Source organism: Danio rerio, chromosome 8 (assembly GCF_052040795.2).
Source record: "Danio rerio strain M-AB ecotype USA chromosome 8, GRCz13ab, whole genome shotgun sequence".
Lineage (NCBI taxonomy): Eukaryota > Metazoa > Chordata > Actinopteri > Cypriniformes > Danionidae > Danio > Danio rerio.
The window spans coordinates 48,630,065-48,653,343 of record NC_141028.1 but is presented as its reverse complement, the minus strand read 5'-3'; the positions used below and the strand labels follow the sequence as shown (position 1 = coordinate 48,653,343).

The 23,279-nt window shown below is 36.4% G+C and overlaps 1 protein-coding gene and 1 long non-coding RNA gene across 12 annotated transcripts in view; one reads left to right on the top strand and one right to left on the bottom strand.

Annotated features, from left to right (window-relative positions):
- Nucleotides 1-3,490: 3,490 nt before the first annotated feature.
- The window catches only part of kcnip3a (Kv channel interacting protein 3a, calsenilin), a 153,453-nt gene continuing 133,664 nt past the window's right edge, over nucleotides 3,491-23,279 (bottom strand). For 4 of the 11 annotated variants that reach the window (XM_087262973.1, XM_087262974.1, XM_087262976.1 and 1 more), the window contains 7 exons: nucleotides 16,605-17,247; nucleotides 13,247-13,316; nucleotides 13,091-13,161; nucleotides 11,540-11,647; nucleotides 11,358-11,462; nucleotides 11,200-11,262; nucleotides 3,491-4,894 (listed from right to left, as the gene is read on the bottom strand). In XM_087262973.1, coding sequence (XP_087119099.1) covers nucleotides 4,847-4,894; nucleotides 11,200-11,262; nucleotides 11,358-11,462; nucleotides 11,540-11,647; nucleotides 13,091-13,161; nucleotides 13,247-13,316; nucleotides 16,605-16,880 — 741 coding nt within the window. In that variant the 5' untranslated portion in view covers nucleotides 16,881-17,247 and the 3' untranslated portion in view covers nucleotides 3,491-4,846. 11 annotated transcript variants of the gene reach the window in all.
- LOC147842824 (uncharacterized) lies at nucleotides 16,567-21,630 on the top strand. Its single transcript, XR_015498341.1, has 3 exons — nucleotides 16,567-18,610; nucleotides 18,958-19,452; nucleotides 19,954-21,630. It is a non-coding gene; the product is annotated as an uncharacterized LOC147842824 (long non-coding RNA).

The following is a 23,279-nucleotide window of genomic DNA, read 5'->3' as shown; positions in this document are numbered from 1 at the left end:
TTAGAGCAGGGGTCTCAAACTGCCGGTCCATGGGCCACTTATGCCCCGCCCTCCGGCCCGCAACTTCCTAACCCCTCCTTCATCTATTATCCCCACATCATTAAGTCCACGACTGTCAACCAGCTCCCCCCAACACTTTTGTTGTTCTCATGGTCCCTTTCCCCTTAAAGGTGCAGTAGGTAATCTTTCACAATGTTAACAGCTTAGCATAAATCTCTGAATCACAGTCCCTCCCCTGCAGTCTAGAGCCATGCCTTCTTAAACACAGGCACAGCAAAAGAACCCTCTCTCATGTGTTAAAAGCGACTAGTGCTTGTCTGGTGGCGTGCAAGCCAAACTGACATGCTATTTCAGAGCAAATATTTAGTGGTGCATGGTAAACAATATAGGGAGAGACTAGGCAGAATAGCGGTATTTACTTGTGTTTTGTTGTTAAACTAATTAAAATCTACATCATCGATGCAGTAAAAGGTCCCTTATGAAACTGAAAATAGTCTTATCAGTCTTTCATAGAAAGATTTTAGTAGCTGAACAACACTTCTGTGAAGAAATAACCCATTTGTAACGACAACATCTGACGTTACATCAGCTTTGCGTGAAGCTAAAACAGTTTAAAAACAAAACATTACCTGTCCCTGCTGAAAAATCCAGCTTAAACCAGCCAAGGATGGTTGGCTGGTTTTAGCTGATCAACCAGCCTGGTTTTAGAGGAGTTTTGGCCACTTCCAGGCTGGTTTCCAGGCATTTCCAGCCAGGTCTTAGCTGTTCAGGCTGGAAAGTGACAAGCTAAAACCATCTAAAACCAGCTTGACCATCCTGGTTTAAGCTGGACATAGCTGGTTTTGGCTGGGCTCCCAGTCTAGCTAGGCTGGTCAAGCTGGTTTTAGCTGGTAATTTCCCAGCCTGTCCAGCTAAAATCAGGCTGGAAATGGCTGGAAACCAGCCTGGAAGTGGCCAAAACCCCTCTAAAACCAGGCTGGTCGATCAGCTAAAACCAGCCAACCATCCTTGGCTGGTTTAAGCTGGATTTTTCAGCCGGGGTTTCAGCAGAGAATTCCTTCGGAAATGGTGTCATCCTTTCTCCAGCATGCAAAGATATTGATCCAATATTGATTCAGGTTTATAAAAAGTTTTGATTGAGCAATTTTTTACCGATCACACGGTGGTCGGCGGAGCTGCGTACAAACGGCTGCGCAGTTTTTCAAACCTGCATTTGCTGACAGACAGTTTGGGCTACTTATCGGAATTATGGGAGATGTTGGTATTTAAGGGTAAGTTGGTAAGGGTAAGTTGGTATTTTTTGGTATTTATGGGAGATGTTGACTATTTAATTGGATGAACATTTTTTTGTTTTATGCCTTACCCAAAATATAAAAATACATATAAATACATTTAGATCATTTACGGTAATCATTACTATTAGACTGTGAAGAGACTTTCAACCAGCACAACAACAAATGTTTCTGAAGACAATCACCTACTGCACCTTTAAACAGCTCTTGAAAGTTGTTTTGTTTTGACTTTTGACAGCTGTAGACAGTGAATGACTAAATCATTCAGCGAAGTGATATGAAGCTGCAGATGTGGTCGATACCTGCCTTGAACAACTTTAGCTGTGCTTTGAGTCTTCATCAGCCTATCAAAATCATTCATTCCGTAGCCCTGTGTAATAATATAGAATAATTTAGCAACCAGGGGTTGGATTTAGTGATTTTGGGGCCCTAAGCAATTTCAGCCACAGGGCACAAAAGTTATAAAATGCACATTTTGTACTTAATTTTTTTTGATTATTATTTAGCTGTTTATTCTATCATTCAATCTCCTTTTGTACATGTTATCCTAATGCAAAATAATAACATGTAAAGCACCTTGTAAAACCTTTGAAACGATTTTTCTTAAGATGAATTCACAACTAAAATGCAAATGAATAATTTTGTTTTTAAAACTTAATCTTTACTGATTTGACTGCTGGACTGCTCCATGGTTGAAGGTGGGGTTTTCAATTATGGATATGATTTTCTGAGGCCCTACGGAGCCCAGCCGCCTACCTTGCTGATTGGTTAAATTCCCCCTGCAGGCAATCCAACCACAAAGAATTGAACAACATAGTACTGTAATAACAGATGAGATTTGGAAAATGAACCAATGAAACTAAGGGAAGTAAATACCAAGGCGGTGATTACTGTAGGTACAGGTGCAGAACTAATGATTGGAGAAAAAAAGAACAAAGACACACAATATCTGCTCTCCTCCTCCCTTCTGCCCCAGTCCCATCAGCCACACTTTCTTGCTGTTCATCTTCCAAAATCTCATCTTCAGTGTATAGTTCAAAAAGATACCGATCTGCACGTAAGTAAATGTTTCCTCACACTAGCTATGGCTCCATCCAAAGATGTGAACTGGAATAACTGCAAAACTGGAATATTTCATAAAACATTTGTGAATAAAGCACTGTTTCCAGAACAAAATGGTCACTTCCTGATAAACTGACGCCAAATATCAAAAAGCAAAATGGAATTTACTGCAGTAAAAGAAGCTGATGAAGGCCTTTTGTTTACAGTACATAATAAATTGCTTGTGCCTGAGAAGATAAAACTGAAAAGCAATGAATGTGTGGTGGCTTTGGAGGCACAAGACGCTCAAGAAAGTTCTGGAGGTAATAACATTAGCATGCATTGTGCTCGGTTCGCTGGTTTATCCATTAATGCTGTCACATCATGTCCATTTTGGTTATCACATGAATTTTGATGTGTGTGCTGGAATTGATTTATTAAATGTGCTTCGATAGTAGTTTATGCACATTTTGTCTTATTGGATAAAAAGTTTATCTTACTCAGTTGTGTACATACAGTATGTTTTATCTGCAAATTGATGCCATTTCTATTAAACATTTTGTAAGCGATATTTTAAAATGCGCATAAATATATGTGGATGGAAACAAAGCAATTGTCCTGTAAATGAACCCTTCAAGCAACTCACCTTTTTTGGCTAACACAACACACAGGTTTACAATACTTTTGGATTAAGACTATCCCACATTATAAAATGTTAATATTAGGTTATATTTAGGTTGTGAAGTTGGGTGACCAAAATTAAATGCCTAACCAGCATCTAATGACAATGTTATTTCAATAATGACGTCAAATGACGTTGATATTTGGTTGATTTTAGGTTGAGTTGGAAAATAAGCAAAATAAAAAAAAAAATCGAGCCAACATCATAAACCGACGTCGTATTGCTGTCAAATGCTGACGTTTATTCGTCAGGCAGGTCAACCAAAATCCAATGCTGATTGACGTCATGGTGGCAACGTCCACACAACGTCAAGCTGTAATATCATTAGATGTTGTTATTTGGTTGTTTTTAGGTTGCATTAGTGGGTTATTGGGTTCAGACGTCAACAAATTTTCAATTCCACCCAAAATGCAACGTCCCACGACGTCCTGTGCCTGCTGGGTTATTAGAAGCACCAGTAACACTAACAGAAATCTGTTGGTCAATAGTAGTGCATCTTTTATTCAATAAATCTACATGAAACTGTATCTGCTTCAACCAAAATGAAGAAAGAACAAACAAATAAAAGCTTTCACAATTTAGTTGTTCCTTTAAAAAGTAGACAATAGTTGTTTACTATTGGCAAACAAAGAAGGGGACTGTTCTGTGAATGTATAGAGTTAAAATATTCCTGATAATACAAATGAGAATGAGATGCCTAAAGCTGCCCATATGAATAAAAACATATGGGCAAAATGAAAAATAAAATAATAACAATAAAATTAATTTCTTGTACAGTATATATATATAGATCTTAGTCTGTTTCAAATATATATATAGCAAAATCCAAATCATTATTTTAGATAAGCATAATAAAATGTGCAAACCACATTTTTTTAATAATAACCTGGACATGTCAATTCATGCCCAAACCCTGCATTCCATTAGACACCACCTGACAAATAAACACATTCCTGAAAATAAAACACAAGTTTCTATATCTCTAAAATGCCTATGCTGTAAATATAACGTCATATACCTCATTGCTGTGCAAGAATCAAATGTGACCAAACAAACCATCCTGGCCCCATTGATATGTGCAATACAAGTTTGAGCAGAACTTATAAACACTAGTACACTATGTAACTTCACGCATACAGTTTGCTTACAGTCTTCTGTGGGACCTACTGGCTTAACGAGGAAGAAAAATGTACAACTTTTTCAGTCTCCATGCAAGAAAATCACAAATATCTCACGTATTTGCACAGGCATGCTTCAGGTCGCTTATTTTCCTTTATTCTTTTGGTGAATATTACGTGCTTAGTCTCTGGTGTGCTTCAGATCGTCTCCTTTGGGTCCCTTGAAATCCACAGCTAGCCTCCTTCAAACTATGGAAGGTTGAGATCGAGTCTTGTAATGTCCCTCATTCATAAGGCAGAAGACAGCAGTCCAGAATGGTGATGATTTTCATGTGGAAGTGGGCGACTCCATGGGAATCCATCAACCTGATATACAAAACGTGGCTTTGCTACTTGGTTTGTTCATTCGGTTTAAAAGTTTCATTGTTTTGTTGCTTGTATTTAGCAACTGGAAGGATCCCAGCCATCCTGGCTCTTTTTCTTTTTTTTTTTTGCTTGGCTAGTAGTCCCGCTGTGAAGTATAAATTGTGACGCCATATTGCAGGCTAAGTGTTGGTCTATAGTTTTCTACAGAGTGCAGCAGGCATGGGATTAGTGCTACAGGACAAAACAGAGAGTGACTGCTGTGCTAGTTTGGTATATAGACAGATAGAGAGAGATCTGGTTTTAGGACGTTGACGGCTGTTTCAGCTTTACCGTGATCCATTTTTGGGCTATATCACATTTTCAAAGAGCTGCATGGAGTTCATGATGTTTTCATCCTGCAAAGTAGAATGTTTTGCTCATGTTTAGTTCTGCGAAAAACAGCATTTTAAGAACAACCTACATACGTTTAAACTGAATGTGCTTGGTTAATATAATTCACTAATGTGATAAATCATTTTCAAAAGATTCCATTGTTGGTTAAAGGGATAGTTCACCCAAAACTGAAAAATGTACTCATCATTTATTCACCCTCAAATGATTCTAAACGTTTGTGAGTTTCTTCTGTTGAATTCAGAACATTAATTTTGTTCCTTAATGGTAGCCATGGAGATTCATAATAGGACAAAAATATACTATAGAAGTCAATGGCTACAGTTTTCCAACATACTTCAAAGTTATTTATTGTGTTCAATTGAAGAAAGAAACAAAGTAAGGGGCCATTTACATATCGCATCTAAAACTGTGTGGAAAAAGCAAGTCGCGCTGCGTCTTTCACCAATTTTAACGTTCGTCCTAACTTCCGCCAAAGACTAAAGAATACATAAGATGTGTCACTCGTATAGTTTTGAATGGAAAAAAGTGTAATGGTCAATATGGCAAATAAGCCCTGCCTACAAGTACAGGAGCCAACCAGCGATTGCTATGGATTGATCAATCCTTGGGGGAGAAACTCGGATCAGGGGTCAGTTCTTCGTACCTCGCTTAAATGATCTAAGATGATTTGGCAAATTCTGGATCTTTTAATCTTGATAACTGATCTCTGGTTAATTTGGTTCTTCAAACAAGTTCTAGAATCAGATTAAAATGTCTAGATGAACTGATCTGAGATCGCTGTGTGTTGTGATGGACAGATCTATCGATCCTCGAAATCATGATCAGCAATGCAATGATTGGCTGACAGCTCAGCAGCATAATGACATCATCTGATTAATATTCGATTATGCATGTGAGCGACATTACATAAAATTCATAGTAAATGGTTTGTTAAATATGACACGCCATAACTTTCCACCTTTGTTGTGCGCTGCAGGCTTCACACTTTCATGTGTCAAGATTATTTAGCAATTTATTTAGTTTTACAGTTAGAGCAGATTTTATTTAATACAGTAGCCATAGTAGTATTATAGTAGCCGGTTTCTTAATCAGTGTAAAGAATAACTAGATGTTTAAATAGATTTTGCATCGCAAAAGCATTTTGATATTGGTAAAGGTGTCTGCAACTTTTGCGAAGCATCAGATCACCAGCATATTAGTCGTCAAAACATTTGCATGACTGCATAAATTATTATTCCCTGTAAATAAAAGTCACATATTGTGCATGTATTATCATACAAAAATTGTACTAAAGAGATTGTACGCATTTGTATCTAAAAAGTTCATGTCAATAAAATTTCTCTTTAAACCACCAGGTAGCAGTCTTTGTACTTTTATTTCGGAGTGCAGATTGCATAAGTTTTATTAATATAAATATATTTTTAACAAGTGTATAACTATTACTGTAATAAAATATCATAATTTGGTACATTCTTTCAGTATAATCTTTGCTTGACCAGAGCTGATCTAATTCTGTTTATATGAAATGAACCTGCTCCCTAGAAGGTTTGAGCTACCAGAACAGAGCTATGACAACAACTCTCAGATGAGTTTTGAAGATCAACACAATCCTAGAACATGTCAAATCTTCAATAATCAAATCCAGCTAATTGAGTAATCCATGTATGAAGAACGGATTCCCGATGTGTAATTTTACGACAGTTTGTTGGTCAACAAGCACACTGGCATCTCAGCGAATACTTGCTTCACAGACATGAGAAATATATCCAAATAAAGCTGGAAATCTGTACTTTTAAATGAAAAGCAAGTGCGCTTGAAAACAAAAGGTTTTGGATTTTGTAATCGTATAAAACGAATGCGAGGTACAGTCCGTCCTGTCAAACACATGTCCATTGACAGCAATTACCCAAACTGCCAAAAATATGTAAACAGAGTCGCTGTCATTTCTGGAGGAGATTCACCATCAAGACCAAGTTGTGGATTACTTTAGTAGACCAGCGTGATCAGGTGAAGCGTTATTCAGAGGATGATCATGTGTAAGACGACCATAAATGAGATTGGTTTCATGATCGCTTGCCTTTCGAGTGCGCATTAGCTCGGGAAACCTGGAAACATGCCGATTTTGTTTAATTCAAACGTTAAGGAACGAAACATATGAGACGGTTGCTGTTCACGTTTATTGGTGATTCCAAATCTGTGTCGTAATGACAAGCTTGCAAAACAGTTTTGAAGAATTTGATGTTTCCCCATTTAGACAGAATGCCTGATCATACTACCCCAGAGATTATATACGTGGCCTTCTAGAAGTGCGATATGCACATTAATACAGCTGCATTTTTTCTGACACTGTATAACAATAATTACTTTTAATAATATACTTTTAATATTTTTAAGAATAACTTTTTACAGTACTGTGAAGGTACGGTTTAGGGTTGGGGTGAGGGTAGGCGTTAAAACAATGCAATTTATTGGGTAATTTAATTGATAACATACATAATACTCGGTACAAATACTGTTTTACGTCACTGTGATGGTTGGGTTTAGGGTTGGGGTAGGCGTAAATATATACAATAAATGGGAAATTTAAAAAATAATATAAATAATTATTATTAACTTCCATCTGCAACCATATCCGATCTAGCAACAACTGGCCGTTGTTGCTAGGTAACCACCAGCTGCTCATTTTGAGGAACCAACTCAGACAAACTCCAGCTGTGTCTAACAGTGTTGGGTGCTCTGCCTTTCCCTGAGGTAACTAGTCTACTGTTATTACTGAAATATGTGTAATCCATACATAGTGAAACTAATAGGTTGGTTCTTATGTGACAGCATTCTGAAAATTTGAGATGATTTCAAGTCACAGATGTGCCTGGAAAATGCAAGCATGTCACACCTTATTTGCATACCATAGGTCTCCATAATGAACTTCTGTGCACAAAAGATATGAGGTGAACAGCCTTAAATGATGACATAATTGGTTTTTTTTTGGTGAACTACAGCCTTTAATTGAATGGAAAATGTGTAAAAAGCATAATAATGAAAGATATGAGAACTGTTTTCATTCATTCATTCATTCATTTTTCCTTCGGCTTACTCTCTATTTCTGGGGTCTCCAGTGGAATGAACCACCAACTATTTTAGCATATGTTTTATGCAGCAGATGCCCTTCCAGCTGCAACCCAGTACTGGGAAAGAGAATGGTTTTATAGGTTAAAAACCTTTTAAAATTGTATAGAATATTCTGAACTGCAAATTATATAAAAATGCATTCATTTATCAATACAGAAATGAGTGTTATCCTGGTTTATGTTTATGTCTTATGTTTATGTCTTCTCAATGATGATACTAATTTCTGTACAAGTACACTAAAGAAGAGAATGTTGTTTGCTGGTTTTACAGCTGCAAAGAAGACAATCATACAAAATTGGTTTACTCAAAACACGTGTGCAAAATTTTTTTTGGATTCATAGCCTCCTTAAAATAGTGACTTGTGAAGCTACAATAGCACGAACTAATAAAGCTACACCTAGTACCATTGATGCATGGCAATGCTTTTCTTCCAGCATTTTGGACTATCTAAAGCAGGGGTCTCAAACTCAATTTACCTGGGGGCCGCAGGAGGCAAAGTCTGGGTGAGGCTGGGCCGCATAAGGGATTTCACAAAAAAAAGTCCGCAAATGTCATTATTAACAGTTTTAATTATTACTTATGAACATGAAGTGTCCTGAACATTAATAGAACATTGAGTGAAGATTATGAACAGTTCCTCTGAACATGGCATCTTTTGCCTACTTCTTGCTGCCCGAGACTTGACAGCGCTTCTTCTCACAAATCTGAACCACATTTGGCTTTAGAGTGGAAGCAGTTGAGACCCTCAGTATGGCTTGAAGATGATCATCATTAAGTCTAGACCTGTACTTTGACTTATTGAAGTCCTAGGGAAAAAAGTGGGGGAACTCACTCAAAACTTCCATTCCCTCACCTAAAAAAAAGGCGTATATATGTATAAATAAAACACCCCCACCCCACTCCAGTCACATCAGTCTGTACCAGTCTGTATCTACCTATAATATTAACACAATCTCAGGCACGTGCACACATAGGGCTCAACCTGTGCAGAGCACATGCCCTTTTTAGTCTTGCATAGAAAGTGCCCTTCCAAAATGATCAAAAGTGCCCCAGCGACGCGACACACCCTCGGTCCCGCCCTTCAGTAGGCGCGCGATAACACCGCTTTTGAGTACGCGCGCGACAACACAGCTGATCAGAACGCGCGCGACAACGCGCATTGAGTGACAAGCGCGCTGTGTACGGATAGAATCAGCGGAGCGGGGAGCGCTCTCTCTCCCCGCTCCGCTGATTCTGTCAGTGTACAGTGGTCGGCACGGGCCACAAAATATTGCACTGAGGGCCGCAAATGGCCCGCGGGCCACGAGTTTGAGACCCCTGATCTAAAGCAATGACCATGTAAAGTTTATTATTTTTTTTCTCAATGTAAATCTTTGTCACACCTGTTGCAGTGCCCTAGTTTAGACACTTGAGGGGACTAGTTTGTTTTGTAGTTTCACTTAATTTCCCATAATCCTTTGTATTACTACTGTTTGTGTTATGTTACAGCTGTTTCATGCTTGTTAATTTAGTCTTGTCTTTATAAACCCTCTTGTTCTCTGTTTTAGTTGCCTTAGGATTTTGTTAGTTCCTCACGTCTGGTATGTTTGTCTGGTTATCTAGTATTTTGTATTACGATTATCCTTGGATTCCTGGTTGTGTTTGTTTTTGTTAGCACTTGTTAGCACTCCTACCCTGTCCTTGTATTTACCCGTTTTTGGATTTTTGGCAGTTCCTTCGTCTGGTCATCTAGTTTTTGTATCTTGCTTATAGTTCTGTGCAAGATTTGGAAACCTTTGTCTCTTGGAAATCTCTGTCTTTTTGGATACCTTTGTCTTTTTGTTAATAAATTGCTGCACTTGGATTTTTGCGTTTTGTGTGATTCTCCCCCATTCGTGACACTTTCAGATTGAAAATTGTTGATGCGTCTGTTTCTCCCCCTCCCCTGTTTGGTTGTTTGAATGTCTTTTTGTTAAGTTAATCTAAAATCAATAAAACGTTGATCACAAAAAAAGAAAAAAAAGAAATGAGTGTTGTTACTAATTGTACATGTAAACATTGCACTGAACATTTTACAGAAGTATGGTTTTCAGGGTTCATACACATTTTTACTAAAAAACAATTTCCAGGACTTTCTAGTCGATAAATGGCTACATATACCTGGTAATTAATAAGAAAAATAATGCACGTTTAAATTTATTACAGCATTTTGGCGCCAGTGGTGTAGTGGTTAGTGCGTCGACACATGCACTCCGGTATTCACAGCGACCCGAGTTCGATTCTGCCTGATGGTCCTATGCCGATCCTTACCCTCTCTTTGCTCCCCATGCTTTTCTGTCAATTCTCTCTACTGTCCTATCTAATAAAGGTGAAAACCCAGAAAAAAATAACTATAAAAAAATATTACAGCATATTATAAAACACGCAACAATCTCTTTAGTTTCAATGTATTTTTATATACGTAAAATAGATAATGCTTACACAGCACTAATGATGTGAGACAATGTTTTTGGCCAAAAAAAGAAGTAAAAACACATAGTCTCCATTCCAGTATACAGATATTTGTCAAACTAATTTTAGATAAGGTTAATAGTTGGTTAAACTAGTAATAGTATGTAAAACTATACTTCTATTGTAAAGCCACGGTCACACTGCACTTTTCGCTCTTTTGACTTCCATTCATAGGCATGCGATTAAGGCAGACCAGAAACGCAAGCTCGTGCGACAAGTTTCGCATTTCACTGCATTCAAAAGTTCGAGCTTGGTGAATTCTTACCTGTGAAATCACATCAGTTAGACCAATGAAAGATAACTTAAAATAAGAAATTGAAAATATGGAGCAATCGCTCACTTTTATTAATGTCTAATCATATTGTTTAACCCTGCTCCATTTCGCAGCACCGTACAGCAGAATTTCACAAGCACAAGCTCTAGTGTGACCGCAGCTTGAGTAGCTTTGGACAAAAATGTCTGCTAAATGACTAAATGTAAATGTAATTTTCATGACTTTTCCAAAAACTTGTGGGTTTTTCTGTTTTTTTTCAAACCTTTTCCAGGCCTGGAAATGCCTTGTCAAAATTCCATGACTTTTTTTAGGTTTTCCGTATGATCCCTGGGTTTTATTTGTTAATGTAATTAGGGGGTGTAAGGTAGAACGGGGGATGATTTCACAAACATTTTACACCAAAAACAGACTTACTTTCTGACAGGTCTCAATAAACTCTTCAATAGTGACCACACCGTCTCGATTTCTGTCCATTTTCTATAGAAAAAAAACAAAGTGAAGAAGCACCTGATGCTTTAGTACGGGTATTCTGAGTGTCTGTGTCAGCATTAAAACATGCTTGTTTTTGGTACCTGAAAGAACTTTTCCACATGTTCAGATGGAGCTTCGTCTCGCACACTGGGGTATGTGTACCTTCCCATCATGTCGTAGATTGACTTCATAATTAACAGCATTTCCTAATCATATACAGACACACGTCATGTACTGTAATACTGTTTGTATAACTTTCTGACATTACTTTCCTAAAAAGCACCTCTTTAGTGATGTATCCATCCTTGTTGATGTCGTAAAGGTTGAAAGCCCAGTTGAGCTTTTCAGTGACTGTTCCTCTCAGCAACACAGACAGACCAATCACAAAATCCTGCAATAGAGAACCAAATGATTGTGGTAAAGAATATTTTTGTAACGTGTTACAATAAATGTGTATTAATGCATCAATTCATACTAAACTATGGCACAGTTAATGTTAAAGTATGACTCATGAAGAACTAAACCATCCATTATAATTAAAAGTCATCTGATTAAACAACCACCAGAGTTCCCACTCTAAGCCAAATGTCAAATTTCCTGTCTTTCTCCTAACTTTCATTGACTGAAAAGCTGAATTCCTATGACAATGAAAAAAAACAGTAAGCTGTTATGTCAAACAGTCCTCTCCAGAATTTTCAGATTCTGGGATCTAGGAATATAATGCAAAATAGCAAATAGCTCAAAGGGAGCTTTCAATTTTTTTTTAATTGCCACAGACTTCATATTGATTTTAGCCAGCCAGGACACTGTTCAAATTCCTTCCATGCAATCTTCATTGTTATATATCAAATAACATTATATTTGCATATATAAAGTGCTGATCTGTGCCCCACGCAGGTTTTTGCATCTCATTTATTTACACTATGAACAGCAGCTATGCTAACTATTCTCTTTATTCTCTATTTCCACCTGGGGATACTCATCCCGGGGCCCTCCTATTATGCAGCGCCACTGATTCGATCCAAGACCAGTGACAAGATAATCTCAAGGTTTCTATAATTCTGGACCAGGCTGTATCCTGAGCAGCTGCTGTGGTGGTCATGGAGGAGTGGAGAGCATGTGACTGATTCCTGTGACACTGTCTGCGGACATTGTGGGTCCTAACGCCCCAGTATAGTGAAGGGGACTCTATACTACTCAGTTAGCGCCATCTTTCAGGTGAGACGTAATCTGAGATTTTGACTCTCTGTGGTCATTAAAAACCCCAGGATGTCCTTCGAAAAAAGTAGGAGTTTAACCTCGGCATCCTGGCCAAATTTGCCCACTGGTATGGTATGGATGGGTTACCCCATATCGTAATTAGCTTCATGACCGCTGGTGTCAGCTGGTCTTCTCTAGAGTGTGGTGTGGTGTGCGGTCTGGTGCAATGTGGCTGCCGTCGCGTCATCCAGGTGGATGTGGAGATTCCCCCCAATGTGTAAAGCAATTTAAGTGTTCAAAAAAATGCTATATAAATGTGAGGAATTATTATTATTGAATATATAAACAGGTACAGCCCGGTGGCTACATGGAAAGGAATAAAATAGCATTGAAAAATAGCCCGACCATATCAACAGCGACAAAACATGATAACAACAACAAAAACACTGTGTATAAAGATAGATTTGAATACATTTAAAATGAAATATTCCTTTGTATTCCCTGATATTTTAAAAGTCATAATGACACAAGCAGTCTTATGTGCCAACAAGAAATGTTTAGTATATACATAAGTATATTTAATATATGTGCATTGATTAAACATACAGATATAACGAATAAAGGAAATTCCCACCTCAAAACGGATCGAGCCATTTCTGTCGAGATCAAATGCGTTAAACAGAAAATGGGCGTATGTGGTGGCATCTGAGAAAATGTAAAATAAAAACAGAAATCAACAGTGACATTTTCAATAGTGACAACACATTAGTGAAAATATAAATGTATTTACCGCCTTGGGGAAAGAATTGGGAGTAGATGGTCTTGAAAGTTTCCTCATCAACCAAACCACTTGGGCACTCCTTAAATGGAAAAAGAGGCACATCTAATTAAACATTTAATTAAACAGCTAATGGACCAACTCTCACAGTGCCACATCGGCAGCTCGCAGAGGCTTTAAATAAGTGCATTGTGCTAATTTGCTGCCCTATATAGTACAAACAGAAAGAACAACATTTTAAACCCACAAAGCTTTTTTTTTTTTTTTAAGACATGAACTGTGACATTTGTCATAATGATTAAAATACTATTGGTTCCCTTGTTTATGCTATGGATGTAATTGATAACCCAAATCCTGCTGATTGCTGAGTACAAATGTGGTACTACTTTTTAAAGAAGGTACTCACATCTTTTCTTGGGACCATGATGTGAAAAACACGTTTGACTTGATGAACTAGAAAGAAAACACCTAGCCACAAACCACCTAGCAACAAACCAATAAACACCCAGAATTTGCTTCGAGAAAACCAACAGGCAACGCCCTAGATCTGAGTGGTATTCGAACCAACATTTTTATATAAATGGAGACACTATCGAGATGGTGAAGACTATAGTCCAGGGATGTCGAACTCAATTACTGCAGGGCCGCAGCATGGCACAGTTTAGTTACAACCCTGCTCCAACAAACTTACCTGTAGGTTTCAAACAAGCCTGAAGGACTCAATTAGTTTGATCTGGTGTGTTTAATTAGTGTTGGAACTAAACTGTGCAGGGCTGCGCCCCTCCAGGAATTGAGTTTGACATTCCTGCCATAGTCTCTAGCATTGGTTGCTAGTGCACCTATGATGAACTTTTACTACTTGGCTTTTGTTATTCTCACATCAACAGTGAAACAACGTGATAAAAGCAAACAGCAACAACAACAAAACACGGTATATAAAATACATTTTGTTTTAATTTGATAACTTTATTGAAATAAAACCCATTTAATACCCTGGCTATTCTTAAATCTATAGAATAAATCTATAAATCTATATACAGAAATTTGTAGATTTCTACATTGTTATTTTATAAAAGTTACAAAACGCAAAAGAAAAGACCTTTGAGTATATCTACCTTAAATTATCATAACGGTTAAAATTACTGCATGCATTTCAGTATCTACTACTTGTTTACTTCCATATTATTTACTGTAGTATGTTAAAACAGTATGTGAGCCAAGTAGAGATGTTCATATGCTGCGTCATAATTGGCATACCATCTGTCCTCTGTCCTATTTGAATGCAGAATTAATGTCCAAAACCAACCTGATCTCACAAGGAAACGTAAGTATTTTATGATTTGTCAATTTAGTTAATTCAAGTTCAGCCATACAAAAATGTAAGACTTTAAAAAGGAAGCGTGCCATCTACAGTAAACCCAACCATCATTGGGGGATGAGCAAATCATACTAAATTGTACAATTGAATTCATAGGAATTAGCCATAAATCAATGTTGAAAAGAGAATACCAGAGGTTCCCGGATGGTCTACCATTACTATTACTACAAGTACTATTACTACTATTACTACAAACTTAGCGAAAATTTTTTAAACAAACTACAAACATGACGGATGCATAAGACCAACCATCAAGAAGAAAGGCTGCGGTAAACTTGTGTCCTATATTAATTAATATCTACTGTAAATAATGTCTTAAATCACATTTTCCGTGTTATATTTCATCTGCAACAACTATGAGAACCTTTATAAAGCCAAGTTTAGACATTAAGTTCTGAATGCACAAACACCTGACAAGATTCCTCTGCATGAAACACTTGAGAATGTTAGATTAATCTGCCGCTCCTTCTCCAATAAATATAAAAGAAATGCGGATAATGTGTCGAGATAATTGACAGGGGATATAACTAAGCAACATAACGGTCCATTAATGATTAAGTAGTATGTCTCAAAGTTTGCATACTCCTATGTTACACTCTCAAATGTACAGTTGAAGTCATGGTTATTAGCCCCCCTGAATTATTAGCCCTCCTGTATATTTTCTCCAACTTCTGTTTAACAGAGAGAAGATTTTTTTCAACACATTTCTAAACATAATGGTTTTAATAACTCATTTCTAATAACTGATTTAGTTTTCTTTGCCATGATGACAGTAAATAATATTTTACTAGATTTAAAAAAAAATACTATTCAGCTTAAAGTGCAATTTAAAGGCTTAACTAGGTTAATTAGGTTAATAAGGCAAGTTACTGTAGGGGAATTAAGCAAGTCATTTTATAAAAGTGGTTTGTTCTGTAGACTATCGACAGAAATACTGCTTTAGAGTGCTAATAATATTGACCTCAAAAAGGTTTTTAAAAAAAATTAAAATGCTTTTTTTTTCTATAGCTGAAATAAAACAAATAAATAAAACAAAAATTCCTGAATCTGTTAAACACAATTTGAGATTCTAATATTTCCACACTAATTATTACTATGGGAGGAATAATTCTTCACAAAAAAGTACATGATTTTAAAACATAGTATAAGTATGCAAATTGGAAAGCAACAATAGTATTCGAAAAACAGTAGGTGAGAAGTATGCGGATGGCCAGCCTGATCTCATCAGAAAACGTAAGTATTTTTAGCTTTGTCAGTTGAGTGGCTAATTCGTATTCGTAATTCGTATTCGTAAATGTACGATTTTAAAAAGGAGGCGTAGCACTCAACCCCACCCCTAACCCCAACCGTCATTGGGTGATGAGCAAATCGTACTAAAAGGTACGAATTAGATCATACAAATTCATACGAATTAGCCATTAAATAAAAAAGTTACGAATTGCCGTGAGATTGCATTGGGATGACCTACCACTTCCGACAAGATTCTGAAGTGCGTATCAAATGGACGCTATGCTATTCCATGATGCCACACAAGAAAACTCATGAATGGGAGTGAAGCGACACAACTGACGCAGTTAGGCCACGTGATAATGACAAATGGTAGTACTTTCGAGTTCCATTTATACTATATGTTTGCCTCTGTTGCCTAGCAACTTCCTGCCAGCAAAAACATCACTTTACTTCAGACATGTCTTTTTAAACAACATTTTCACTGCAGTGAAAAAACTTTCCTTTCCCACTTGCTGGAAAAAATGATGTGCGCACATTTGGTCTAGTGCATCGCATAGTACAATTTAAAGCTATATAACACCTTATTTTTAGAGTAATGACCTCATAAAATATGACAACAGACATTCAAAACTTAATTCTTAAATCTCAAAAGAAGCTCCAAATGTAAATATGATGTGATTAAAGTTCAGTTCTCTGCAGTTTTTTATTTTTTAAATTTTTTTTTATGAACGGTCAAAATGAGTGCTATTCCCAAATACTCACATTTTTAAAGCCCCTATATAGGGACTGCAGCTCCTTCTTGGTGAATTTGGTCTGTGCCTGCAACTGCTCCAGACCCTCGGGCTGATGCCGCACCGTGGACAGCTCAAGGTCACTGTCACTGCTGTCTATGAGAGAGAAAGAGCAAAACAGAGAGAGAGAGAGAGAGAGAGAGAGAGAGAGAGAGAGAGAGAGAGGAGGAAGCAGAGAGAAATACAGGGAAGGGGTCGGGATGGGGCGAGTATATGGGATGCAGGACGGGATGGGGCGAGAGAGCATTTTAAAGAGGAGAACAGTGGATGCAAGGAGAGCGAGAGAGGAGAAAGAGGAGTGAAAGCAAAAGAGTTAGCATAAAAGTCAAAGACAAGGAGGAAGAGGAGTAGAGATATGGAGAATTGATAGACAGGGCGATCCTTTCTTTTTCAATGTGATTGACTGTTAGTGGCAATTACTTTTACTACTAAATGTTATTATTTCATATGACTACATTAAAGTTAAGCTATATTTGCTGATATTTAGAGTTTAGCTAGCATAGTCTTCAATCACATCATGAAGAAAGCACTCCATGAAAAGAAAAGGAGATTCTGTACACCAAATAACATAAACAGGAGAGATTAAAATATAGGTTCTTGCTTACACTCACCGTCTTTACACAAATAGACAAAAGGTGAGATAGGGAGAAACAAGAAGGACAGAAAGAGTCAGAGCGAGAGAGCGAGAGGAGAAAAAAAAAGAGAAAAACAGTCAAGTCAAAACAGGCACTAAAGTAAAACACAATTTAGACAGGAAAAGCATGGTGGAAGAGAAAGCATGTTTTTTTAAGATAATAATTCTTTGATGAAAATATAGGGCCCTATCATACACGCGGCGCAATGTGGCGCAAGGCGCGACGCAATTGTTATTTGCTACTTTCAGCTCGGCGCAAGAGTCGTTTTGAGGTGTTGCGACACGCTGTTTATATAGCAAATGCATTTGCGCTCATATGTGCACCCATAGGCGTTCTGGTCTAAAAAAGCAGGCGTGTTTTGGTCCGTTGCTATTTTATAAAAGCTTTATATTTTTAATAAGCTTAGATTTGTCCACCTGTCAGGTTTTAGACCATATTGGGCACAGCATGTGTATTAGGAAATAACTCAGTATTTTGACCTCACTTCGTTATTATTGTTTATTTATTCATTTGCTGGATATTAGAACTGAATTTAGAAATAGTTTTGAAACAAATCTTAGCGCTTAACAAACAAAATTAACTATTTATAGGCCAATTGATGTCTCTGTGTACAAGGTTTCCTTTTCACAAGAGTGAAAGATTATGAGAGGCCTTATCTCTCATTCTCGCGCGGTAGATGCTCTGTTTGACTGTTTTTTTGCTAGTGAAATGCTCAGTTTTTCCAACTACACTTACTTTACGTCATATAAATAGCGAATGCGCTTATGGTGCGACGCAACTGGCTCCTAAAGGGAATGGGAGATTAGACTCTGATTGGTTTATTCTCAAAACACACCTATAACTCATTAAGAAAATAAACGTAACCCTTTTAGACCATGCGCCTTGGCGCAAAGCAGATTTTTCTGTCCTTATATTAGCAAAAATAGATTCTGACATGCCCTGAAAGCGTTTGCGCCCTGCGCTCTGCACTTTGCGCATGGATTGACAAAATAGAGCCAATGATCTGTGTTGTTATGTAATAGTTAACTAAAACTATTCTTTTTGTTATTTGCAATAATTTTGCCATTGCATCAGCTGAAATAAAATAAGTTGAAGAATAAAATTCTGAAAACAAAGCTGAAAAAAAATATGTTCAAGCTGAATAGAAATATATTTTATATATGAAACCAAAACTGCTAAAAGCATATTACAATCTAAATATAAATATTAAAATCATATAAAATATGAATAATAGTATGTCAATAATTCTAAAATAGCACTGCAACTAATTCTGTGAATTTCAATTTCAATTTGGACATGCAGAAAACTACATTATCCTCAAAGGAAAGATTTGTTGTGCCTGGTTTTAGCAAGGTTGCTATTTCCCCTGCAGTCCCTAGACAGGTACATCTAAAAACAATCAAAGAAAAAATAACAATAATAATAATTACAAAAATAATAATAATAAAATAAAATACAATTGCCAATTTAAAACTCTAAGGCTCTATTTTAACGATCTAGGTGCAATGTCTAAAGCGCATGGTGCCAAAGCATTAAGGTCATGTCTGATAAGATTTTTGCTATTTTAAGGACGGATAAATCTAAGCTTATTTTTAATAAAACCAATATAAATAGGCATATAATAAATAACACTACTAATAATAATTACATTAAACAAAAGCAAGTTGTCATTAATAAATGAAAAAAAAGTCCCCTGAGGCATAAAGGCAGTAGTTTTTATATTTATGTAGAAAATAATCATTTTTGTAATATTTTATTCCTTTAATTCTTTTTCATTTATAAAGATATTTGCGTATTGCTGTACATCCTGTTTATATTAAGCACTGTGTAAGCAAGGCGCATAACTAATGCGCAATGTAATGGACTTTAGACCTGCTTTCAGCTGGTCAATTGCTCAGTCTATTTCAGTTCCTCAAAATAGCAACGCGCCAACAATGCACCTTAACACGCCTCTTTTCTAGACCAGAACACACATGAGTCCACAAAGTGACGCAAATGGATTTGCTATTTAAATATCGTGGCACAAAACAGGAAAATTAGGGTTGCACTGGTCTGAAAATAGCAACAGATCGCAGCAATCACGTCTTGCGCCCTATTGCGCCGAGTCAATAGCCCCTTTCACACAGTGATACCGGTAAATATCCGGAAATTTTCCGGAACGACTTTACCGGTATATTCAAAAAAGCGCTGTTCACACAGGCGAGGACGTTACGGAATTGTTCTGGAAAAGACCGTTCACACATCCATTCCAAAATACCGGTAAATTCTGACATCATTCACCACAAATGAGCCATAGACGGCTGTGCTTGTATTTGTAAACATTTGACTACATTACAAACTCTGTGGATGATCATTATTGTGAACAACTTTGATGAAAAGTTGAGAATCACTTTCGCATGTCGAGATGTTCATAATATGTGCGTGCGTTGGCTCTAACAGGCTGTTTCACAGGCACACGCATAGCTTGAAGGTAAACAAACAACGGCTTATCAGAAGCATCTTATCGATGATTATTTACACAGTTGGCATTAAGATGAACATATAAACGTTATCTGACTAACTTCTAGCCGCTAAATGCATCTGGGAAAATATTCAAAGGCTTTTATTCTCATAAACTGCGCGGACGTAAACGCGTCTGACTGTTCTGATTGGCTAAAGCAGACGTCTCACGTCAGCATGTTCTAGACCAAATAGGATTGACCAAATGAGGTTTTGTGTCTAGGGACAATACCCCCCCCCCCTCTCTTACTTTGAAGCGTGTCGTGCGAGATATTTTCTCTGATGTAAGAGGTAAAAAAATTATTAACAAAGGAGCAGAAAGATTATGAATAATTTTATAAACAAAACAAATATCTGCAGAAAACTTCTGAGAAATGTATAAATTAAGATTTAAAAAATCCAAGTTATACAAGTTTCAAAACCAACCAATCAAACAAATAACGGACAAAAACAAATCAATATTTTAGTGTCCTAAATAGAAGGTCAATTTAATTAAGAAACAAAAATGTCTTGTTTTGTACAGAACTGTGGATGAAAAATGTTATTAATTCTAAATAAATACAGTGAATGCTATATGCAATTCACTTAAAATATAACATTTTAGGAGGAATATTTTTATTTTATAAAAATATCACAGATGCTGTCAACAGAGTTTGCATTTAACCAAAAACATGAATATGCAAATATGAAACACATATATAAAAAAGATATTTTTTTCATCCAATCCCTGACCTGACGTTTGCTAGTTCCTCTCAGCCTCACCTGTCTCAGTAATGTCTATGAGTCCCAGCAGATGCATGAGTTTGAGAAACATGAAGACCAGGCAGACGATACCCACCGTCTGTAGACCCTCTGTCTCCCACCTCACACTCATCCTGACACTCTGACCCTAAAAACCCTTCCACAAACTCCTACTTCCAGCTCAGTCCTGAGTTAATAAGTTAAATCCACAATCTTCGTTAAACAAAACATAAGCATCCAGCAAATCCGATAATGTAACCATGTCCTGTTTCTGTTTATCTTTTCAGAAAAGGCTGGAGAACAAAAAAAGGGTCATCTTGTATTGTGTCCGGATTGGCTTTTGGCGTCCAGATGTACGCTGATAACTCTCCTCTCTCATTATTTCTTCGCCTCTATTCTTCACACTTCTATTTAAAAGTTCACTCTGACACAATTTTCTAAGGGAATTGAGAAAACTCCCACTCAGGAGACCAGTTCGACCCAATTAGATTTAGACACAACCCTAACATGAATCTCGAACTTTGACATGTTGGATAATAACATGAAGACATCAGGATCAAAAAGTGGACACCTTGATTGAAAAAGCACATTTTTTGGTACACAAATCTTGGAATGAAGATCAGGAATGTTGTTAAAGTGAAAGCTTGCTGATGAGAAGTAAAATGCTTTGTTTTTGATTGATCTGGACGTTTAACATTCAAAGCTGTTGGAATAGATACACGCTTTCATATGGTGTCCTAAATTCATGCTTCCCTTGCCTTGTGAACCAGTTTCCAATATCTAATTGTTCTCTCTCTATTTCAATCTTTGTGATATGACAGTAGCTATGTTTCCATTCACATATTTGTATGCAAAAAACTGAGTAGGATATCCGATAAAAAAGTGCATAAAATATGATGGAAACACATTTTTCAAAATTAATTACAGCATGCTCATTATAAAGCTATCTGCTTTTGTCCAAAATGAGAGTGATGGAGTGGGATTACTGGATAAACAGAGCACATTGTACAACATCTGAACTGTTGTTTTGGTCATTCTAAAATCCCTTAGCCGAAGTCTGTCATCAAAGTGGTTCAGTAATAATACCTCCTCAACTATCTTGAAGAAGAACAGTTTGAACCTGACTGTATCAAGTGGTAATTTTAATGATAAACTTATTTTTTATCAAAACGAATTAGCATTGTGTGCAAAAAAAAATAAATAAAAAAAAAAAACTACTAAAAACTACTTAAGATCACTTGATAGCATGTAAATAAATTTGATATATAATAATTTAAATAATTTTAAGTTTTATGATTATTATAATAATAAATTGTTCACACGTAACAATTTTTGTAAATTACAGTATTTAGCTGTAATATAAACTGTATTTAACTGTAGGACAATTATGAAGTATGTTACTGTATTTCAAAGTTGCAATGTGAAAATTACTGTGTGTTTTACAGTAAAGCTACAGTAAGTTAAATGGTGCTGCAAATGTAACTACAGTATTTTGCTGCAATTGATTTACAGTAATTTACTGATAAACTGTTACTGTAGATTAGGTTAACAGTGTACTATTTGGCTTGGTTTGTTAAACAGTTCTTATTTAGAGAGGCAGTATTCTTTTTGAACACACTTTACAGTTCTGTGATACTTAAAATCTAATTTTTATTCTAGCCAAAATAAAACAAATAAGACTTTCACCAGAAGAAAAAATATTATGAGACACACTGGGGCTAATATTTCTGACTTCAACTGTATATCAACATGGAGAGTTTTTAAAGGTCAAATATAATCGTGAAATACTGTTCTCTAATATTTCTGTAATAATCATGTACATTTTTTTGACTTGCAAATATTCTAAGTAAACGTGACTGATTTGAAACCATCTTTTATGAATATTAAATATGGAAACTATGAAGAGAGTGGGTCAAAACAGGTTTTTTTCGATTAATAATCTGCTTATTAAGAATTTTGTTCACAAATGTAGGTTTCTTAACACTATCCTTTTTGTTGTCTAACAAATAACTGAGACGTGCCATGGTGGCTCAGTGGTTAGCACTGTCGCCTCACAGCAAGAAGGTCGCTGGTTCAAGTCACGACTGGGTCAGTTGGCATTTCTGTGTGGAGTTTGCATGTTCTCCCTGTGTTCGCATTGGTTTCCTCCAGGTGCTCCGCTTTCCCCACAGTTCAAAGACATGCGCTATAGGTGAATTGAATAAAACTAAATTGGCTGTAGTGTGTGTATGTGTGTTTCCCAGTACTGGGTTCCGGCTGGAAAGGCATCGCCTGTGTAAAACATATACTGGAATAGTTGGTTCACTCCACTATGGCGACCTCTGAAATAGAAACTAAGCCAAAGAAAAATGCATTAATATTGAATGAAATATCTGATACAATTTTTAAAAACCAGGTAATTTTTTTTAAAATGTACTTTAAAAATATGGGGAATACAATTACTATATTTTTTAAAATTATTATTTTTTTCAATATACACTCATTAAAATTGATAGTTTTTGAGATCTCATAGTTTTTTTGTCTTTTAATTAATTATTTTTTTTGTTTATGATTTATTACAAACATATAAAACAACCCTTTTAGAAATAATGATAGAAACAATGATAAATACAAAAATAAAAAAAATTAATGAAAATAATAATATAACAAAACAAAACCCAATTACACAAATAATGCGGGCAGATGTCTTTATTTATATATCTCAGTGTTACAATTCGAGTAACGAAAGCTTACAAACTGGTTTATTATTATCGTCAAGCGCTAGCAAGGTG